Source organism: Cryptomeria japonica, chromosome 5 (assembly GCF_030272615.1).
Source record: "Cryptomeria japonica chromosome 5, Sugi_1.0, whole genome shotgun sequence".
In the NCBI taxonomy this organism is placed as follows: Eukaryota; Viridiplantae; Streptophyta; class Pinopsida; order Cupressales; family Cupressaceae; genus Cryptomeria; species Cryptomeria japonica.
Window position 1 is genome coordinate 292620894 of NC_081409.1, and position 7846 is coordinate 292628739.

Here is a 7846-nt window from a genome sequence, read left to right on the forward strand (position 1 = left end):
TGATTGCTTTGCTTTGATTATCTGGTTAATTATTGTTTACTGGTATTTGTTCCTACCGGCATCTGTCTGTACCGGTACTTAATTTGTTTAAGGTTGTATTGTGGATTAACAACTGATTCACCCCCCCCTCTCAGTTGTTCACCGGTTATCCTAACACTAATTACCCTCTCTCTCTATCTCTTTGCTAATACTTCCATCTCCCCCCCCTCCCTCTAATTATCCTCTTTGTGTCTTTCTCCACATCTCTCCCTCTCCTTTTGTTGATACCCCTCTCCCTCTCTTCTTATCCACTAATTACACCCAACTCTCTCTCTCTCTCTCTCTCTCTCTCTCACATTATTTCTTCCCTTAAATTACCCTCTCTCTCACCTCTCTCATCCTATGCCTTTATAGATACTTCCCTCTCCCCCTCTCCTCCACCCCCTAATTACTCTCTCTATCTCTCTCTTCACCTCTCTCACCATCTCTCTTCTCTCTTTGTTGATAATTCCCCCTCTCCCCCTCTCCTCCTACCCCCTAATTATCCACAACTCTCCCTCTCATTATCTATACACCCCAATCACCCCCCCCCCCCCCTCTCTCTCTCTCCTCCAACCACATAATTACCTCCATCTCTCTCTCCCCCCCCAATTACCCTCACCTCTCTCCCCCTATCCTTTTCTTGATACTTCCCTTTTCCTCTCTCCTCCTCCCCTTTGAATTTTGTTGCTAGAGATGGGAAGGGGACATAGAGAGACTAGTCTAGATCTTAGGGAAGAGAGTGAGATAGAGGAGGAAGTGATGAAAAGGAAGAAATATAAGTGTAGAGCTTGAGAGAGGGAAGGAATGAGGGATTCAATGAGAGTTAGAGAGATAGGTCTATGGAGAGATGTATAAATATGGACAAAAGAGAAGGAGGGAGCAATAGACAGGTTGAGTGATAGATTTAGATCTTAGGAGAGAGGTAGAAAAAGGAACAAAGAGAGATAACATGGGTTGCAAAAATTTATTAAACTCACTAAAGTTCCTAAATTTTCTATTATTAATTACTTATTTAGTGTTTCAAGTATTTTGAGATGATTGTTACAAAAAAATCATGAAAGAGGGAATTCATATGAAAAAGTTGTGAGCTTTTGATGTTTTAAAAATGAAGGATTAAATTAAATTAATTATAATTATTTTTTAATATACAATATAGAAAAACTACCTATTTCATATCATAGAGCTTTTAATCACCTTTCCAACACCTGTAAAAAATCAAAATTTTGATATGAAACGCAAAAGTTATGCCCATTTTACTAAAATGTGTTTTTTTTTTCTTTTTCAAAATGGATATCTGTTTTAAACGGATATCCGATTTGGAAAAATATGACATCGTAGAAATGACGTCAAGAAACGGATATCTGTTAATAATGGATATCCATTTTTTCTTACATAACTTTTTCACTCGGGATTGCTTTGGGATTTGGCTAGGACATGTCAAACCTGGAAAGTCAACACAAAAAACGTGTTTTTGAGTTTTCCTTGATTTTCCAAACTTCGCCCTAGTGGTTGACGACTTTTTTTTTAGCTGAAATTGATGAAACGAAAAGGGTTTTTTTAGGACATTCTCATATTTCCAACAATATAAGGTTTGCCTTATTTTGACTTTAATAAATAATTATTATTCATTTTCTAATTGAATTCTGATCAAAGTTTTGATTGATAGGCTAATTGAAAAACATATATAATTTTCAAACGGTATCACATCTTTTGAATCCCAAATATGCGTCACATTCTATGCTTCACCTATTATAGAATTAAAAAAAAAATGAATTTCATAAAGTTGTGACCAAGTTAAGGTGGTCAGACATAGGAGTTTTTATATTTCTGAGAAGTTGTAGTAAAAAAATTCATAATTAATTATTTACATAAAAAAAATTACAAAAAATGTGTCACATCCGAACATGAGTCTACTAGTTATATTTAAAATCTTATAAAAAAATATTATGATTTGATTATGGTTAGGATGGTCAGATATACACCTACTTCTTATATGTTTTCTTCTTTGTCAAATAATTTTTTTTTCTTCAGAAAACAACTAGTAACTTAAAAACTACATTCAATTTTCTACAAATTCTGTTCTTACATATTTTTAAAATAATGTTCATAACTTATTCAAATTTTTACGTCGAGTTGCATAACTCTATTTTGTTTTTCTTCTTTTTTACCTTAATTTTTGGGTTATTTTCTTCTTGTTTTGTTTTTGACTTGTTTCTTTTCTTTGTTGTTCTTATTATTTTTTTCCTTTTTACCCCCTTAATTTTGTGTGTCCCTCCTTATTTGTATCTTATGCTCTCTTGGCTTCGTTTCTGCTACTTTTTGTTGCCTTTTTGTAATCTTTTCCTTAATATATATATATTCGTGTACACAAACACACACACACACACAAAAGAAAATGAAGGAAAACAACAAAACCAAATTAATAAGCTTATTAATTTGGTTTTGTTGTGTCTTTTCTTCATTTTCTTGTTGCCTTATTTTGGTGTTTTTATTTTTCCTTCTTATTTGTCCTTGCTTTTCTTTCTTTTCCATATCTTTGTCATATTGATTTGGTTGTTTTTATTAGTTTCCTTTTGTTTCTTTTTATTTAGTTTTTTAATTTTAATTTATTTTCCCTTTCTCTTGGTTTTTGTGTCCCCTCCTTTGGACTTTGTGCCACCCTTCCTCCCTTAGTCACATTCTTTTTATCTTTTATTGGTCTGCAATTTTAACCATCTTTTCTCCTACAACTCTATCATCCTGATGATGAATCACAAAGTGTGATTCGAAATGTTGATGCAAAAAAGTGCTACACAGCTAAATCCAAAAGCATAATATATGAATTTAGCATGAACTGTGGAAATCTCATCTCTCTAAATGAAGAGTATTTCTAAAATTAAAAAAAAGGTCTAAGAATTAAATACATGTGCAAATATCTTATAAAAAGGAGATACAATTGATTCTATATTCAACTCTCATGAATAAATTATAACAATATATCAAGAATAACTACAATTATATCAAACAAAACTCTAAGTAATCTATTTTAATTTTTTTATTAACACCAAAACCTAACCTAGCTCGCACCGGGTGGACGCAATTTTCATAATCAGGTTATATTGATTGTCTTTCAAAACATTTTTGACTTGTTATTTAAGTGTCTCCATAATGTAGAGTTGTGCTCATTGTTGCCAACTCTCACAATCATTAAATTCTTCTTTACACACTTATGTCTTTGGTGACATTTTTTGGTTAAGCTAATTAATGTCTTTATAATTACAAAATTGTGCTTATTGTTCTCAAAATTACAATCATAAATTCTTCTTTATGTATTTGAATTAACTTTTTGATCACAATTATTAACTATATCCTTCAAAATCATCTCTTTATAAGTTTGAAAAGCAATTTATATCCAACAAAAAGATTCAACCCACAATTAATATAAAATTTCAATTAATGTAATACCATATATTGATCAATAAATTGCATAGAGCACGTCATTTTTCCTTGAGCCATAGATATAGCCCAAGAGAAAGCAGTATCCTTAATACATTGTAGAGCTACTCTTCTTTTTTTTTTTTTTAATCTTTACTATTACTTATTTCAACAAGGCCTATCCATGAGAACATTTTTACCCCTCGTAGCTATTGCTTGTTATCTATGTTTAATAATCATAACATCCCTGTAATATTATTTACTAATTCAGTTTGTTAAACGAATTAGTAAATAATATAGAGTTAGAACCCAGAAAAAGACAGTTGAATGTATATGTTTAGGAGAACTAGTATACTTCTTCTATGGACATTTAGAATTCTGCCCCGGTCCTCCAAAATAGAAGTGAGTACCCCAATCAGCATTGACAGAACTCTGAATGTTGTAACAGTCAGAGTCTTCTGCTAAAGTGGAGACAGATTCTATATCTTGCAAACTGTTATCTGCATCCACCACCTGTAAATTCCTGAAATAACTTGCTCTTGTAAATCCCTCGTTTGCAAAATGGCCACTTCCCATTTGTGTTGAAGTGTGATCTCCACCTTGCTGAGTGTTTACAATCTCACCACCCCATTCAACAGTAGTTGCATGGTCTGATAAGTGGGTGAAAAGACTAGAAGGCCAGTATCCCACCAACGTACCATCTCCCAACTCCATCCACCAGTTGCCCTCCTTAGGATCCTGCCCAAATAAAAATATAAAACATCCATCACAAAGCTCAGTTTATAATTATTATGAAGACTGCATCTAATAAACATAGAATCTAACCTTTAATTTTTTAAGTACCCATTTATTGAAATTATAAAAGAATTGAAAAAATAAAGAGTGTTTAAATCAGACTCTGGAATCAAAGTCTTGGGCTAATATTTCAACGGAGCTTTGAATCTCTAACATAGCTTAGATTGCTAAAAGGATTTGGCATTTAGAAAAACCTATAGCTAAAGTTGAGCTTTCATCAATCTTTACTTTCTGTTGAGCTTTCATCAATCTTTACTTTCTATTTTTGATGTGGGTTAAGTTGTTAAATAGAGCGAAATCTAAATCAAATAAGAAAGAAAATTGACAGATAAAAATCTTTAAATTGTGTTTTCAACTTCGATGCTTATCCTTATATTTTGTTTTTCTTTCACAAATTCTTACAGACCTCCTCCTATCCATTGCCTTTCGACATAACTATCGGCATAATAATAATTATCTATGTAACTTTAATAGTTTCATAGGAGGTGATGGTAGCAGTTATGGTAACATCATCTACATAAGTAGCATTAAGAGTTTCATAGGAGTAATATTCTCTACGTAAGGAACATTAATAGTTATGATAACATCATCTACATAAGTAACATTAAGAGTTTCATAGGAGTAATATTCTCTACGTAAGGAACATTAATAGTTTGAGAGGGAGTAACGGTAGCAGTTATGATAGGCATAAACAGAGACTTGCAAAGAGCTTTGTAAAAATGTTTCTTGGGCGTCCACTATAACTTTCTGAAATGTTTGTCAATGTAAGTATGATTATCATTGCATTAGAATCATGGTAATTGTTAGGATAGCATTTGAAATAGAACTTGAATCATTAAACCAAACTTCTTACTCTTTCATGGATGCATTTTGACCTATCATGCAATCAGTATAATTGATTCTACAACAAATCAGAACAAACCCAATTGCAGAAGATTGTGTGGCATAGTTTCTGACCTTCCAAACAAGTATGGTAATATCATATTGAGGACCATTGAAAGAGGAAACTGGATTTATAGCAGCCCCAATAGCCACACTCTCGCTGGTTTGGATGAAACCTGAACACAGCAGGTTATAACATCCTGTCTCCTGGTACGAATCACTCTGCAGGAGCCATTTCAGATAAATAAGCAAAACCAAATTATAAAAAATGGAAAGGAAAACTTGGCTTGTCTCATCAATACCGCACAATTTCAGGTGCTTTAACAGAGCTTGTGAAACCATAGTATAATGCATTTCTACATGATACTAACCGTCCAGTAAGTAAAGAGCCTGGGCATGTTGTCTCCATACAGCTCTGGACTTACCTGTAGATGATCAATGCAACCACACAATATTTCAATACAATAACTTAATGATTTACATGATCAGAACCATATAGAACATATAGTACCCATGGGTCAGAATTACACCCACCTGCCAGCCTGCTTCAATGCTGTTAAGATCAGAGCCATCAAATGAGCCAGAGAGAACCCACATTTGAGACAAGCTGAATTCTCCAGGGGCTTCTATGTGGGGTTCCCAAACATTTAAACTTGCCTTTGCACCATAGTATTCTCCTCCTTTTACAAAGGCTATTGCATGCTGCATGCCAAAAGCACACAAAAGAAAAACCTAAACATGTTCAGAACAAAACCGTACAGTATATTCATTACTTCATCATCCTTGCACAAAGGCCATGACAACCTGAGAAGAACCGAAAAAAAAAAAAATACCACTATATATTCATTTTGGGTTTGTATGTGTTATACTTGGCATATAAATATGCAGAAAACCTACTGTACCTCGTGCCCATTGCCATCTGTCACACTCGGTTTTTGAGACACCCACAATCTTGTTTTCTTAGATTTTTTGCCATATTTCTCAGGAGAAGCAACACGCATTAGATCACCCACAGTAGTCCTTCTAACAGGAACTGTTCCATGAGGGCAACTTGGTCCTGTTAGATGCCATGTTTGAAAGGCATGGGCAGGCCCTGATTGCAAGCTTCTATTAGCCCTGGCTTCAATACTAGAAGGCCTAGTTGGAAAATCCTACAAACAAAATCCAAGACAAGTCTAATTCACCCCTCTGCTGAATCTTGGCATATTTTTCACTCCTTTCCTTTTCATAACAACAAAATCAACAAACTTAATTCTGGTATAAATAATCTTGCTACCTTCCCTACAAAAATGAAAAGCACTTAGTCTATATCTAAAGAGACCTGACCTGAAATTTGTGGTTCCTGAGCAATGGATGGTGAAGTCCTGGCTGTTGATGAATAGCAACGCAGTCAATAACATCTCCATCTGGGCTCTGCACTCACAACATCCCAGACAGCTAATCATGAGCATAAGAGGAGATTAAATAACTTATAAGGAACATAGACAATAATAGTAGTTTTAACCTGTATGCTTCTAATAGCGGGCTTGTTAATGACCTTCAATTTCTCATACACCACAGACATTCTCCTACTCCCACTCCTGCTACTTCCATGTTTCCCTGTCACATTATCAATCTCCAAACAGCTAGAAATAGACAGAGTCAGCAGAACAGATAAAAGAAACACTGCAACCAGGATAAGCTTCAATCCTTCAGCCATTTCATAATTCCCATAAACTTAAACAATCCTGCTTATTATCTTTCAAGCCCCTCCTCATTCCACAAATGGCATTCCCAAGTACTGTCCATTCATTACAGCATGGAAGCTCATTAAACCCTCTCTGATCTTTTCCCTATCATCCTCCAGACAATAATACAAATTCTGCTGTGGGCTCCTGGAGTCTCTTTCAATTACAATCCTGTATTTAATGCAAGCCTGTCTGTTCATCTACCCTGAATGATAGTTTTCTCCTCATAAAAACCAGGACCCATCTGTTAGACTACCCTGCACGAAGAGTCTTAGTGAAGTGAGTTATTGCCTCCTTAAATTCTCTTCATGAGCATATCAATCGGTGTTTATATACATCTGACAAGAAACCCACCAAGTTCCTTGGAATATATGCTTTGACCCCAAAGTACTGACATTTGTTGCCTACCACCTCACAGAAATACCAACTGCCCCATTGAGCTGGTGTTTATGAGTACAACAGATTAGTCCTCTTCATTGGTTTACCAGGCTTGAAATTAATAACTTGTAAAGAAAATTAGATGGCCACTTTAAATATCTTCTCTTGAAATTATTTGATCGACGTACTGAAAGAGCATTCCCCGTAGCAGAGAGCTGTCTGGACGTATAGTTTTTAATATAAAAAATTGTCTATATTTTGTTTGATAGTCTCAAATTTAAGGCTCTTAGGTATTCTTATCATGATAAAATGTCATTTTCCTCTTTATTCTCAACTGTCGTTAAAGATTGTTTAGGTTCGATTTGATGGTCAATGAATTTGCGGTGTTCTGAATTTCTAGAGACGCCAACCTTCTTTACAATTATTAATCTGCCGTAGTGTAACCCTAGCAAGTTGACAGTTTTCGTTATCATGAGTAAAGAACCAAAGCTAAGTTTCATGTTGTGATCATGTATCTTAAAACTAAAATATGTTGATAAATTTTTAAATAGAATTATAAAATAATATTTAAATAAATAAAATATTTTTAAATAGCTTTAAATTAAAATTAAATAATAATTGATATCGAG

The 7846-nt window shown here is 34.1% G+C and overlaps 1 protein-coding gene across 2 annotated transcripts; it reads right to left on the minus strand.

Annotated features, from left to right (window-relative positions):
- Nucleotides 1-3424: 3424 nt before the first annotated feature.
- Nucleotides 3425-7080, minus strand: LOC131045837 (protein neprosin). 2 transcript variants are annotated; one of them, XM_057979502.2, is made up of 7 exons: nucleotides 6650-7080; nucleotides 6439-6525; nucleotides 6015-6263; nucleotides 5647-5814; nucleotides 5484-5537; nucleotides 5188-5334; nucleotides 3425-4173 (listed from the first exon to the last, which is right to left on the minus strand). In XM_057979502.2, the coding sequence occupies exons 1-7, from the start codon at nucleotides 6809-6811 to the stop codon at nucleotides 3796-3798; spliced, it is 1245 nt and encodes a 414-aa protein (XP_057835485.1). In that variant the 5' UTR covers nucleotides 6812-7080; the 3' UTR covers nucleotides 3425-3795. The 2 variants fall into 2 exon arrangements, with proteins under 2 accessions (XP_057835485.1, XP_057835484.1); XM_057979501.2 differs by having other exon boundaries at nucleotides 6617-7075.
- Nucleotides 7081-7846: the final 766 nt, after the last annotated feature.

Bases quoted from the DNA above. Each gene is read 5' to 3' on its own strand.
- LOC131045837 (XM_057979501.2), bottom strand. From the start codon at position 6,811: ATGGCTGAAGGATTGAAGCTTATCCTGGTTGCAGTGTTTCTTTTATCT. The intron at 6,264-6,438 runs GTCAGGTCTCTT...TTTTGTTTGTAG, and splicing joins TCAGGAACCACAAATTTCAG to GATTTTCCAACTAGGCCTTC. The intron at 4,174-5,187 runs GTCAGAAACTAT...TTATTTGGGCAG, and splicing joins TTACCATACTTGTTTGGAAG to GATCCTAAGGAGGGCAACTG.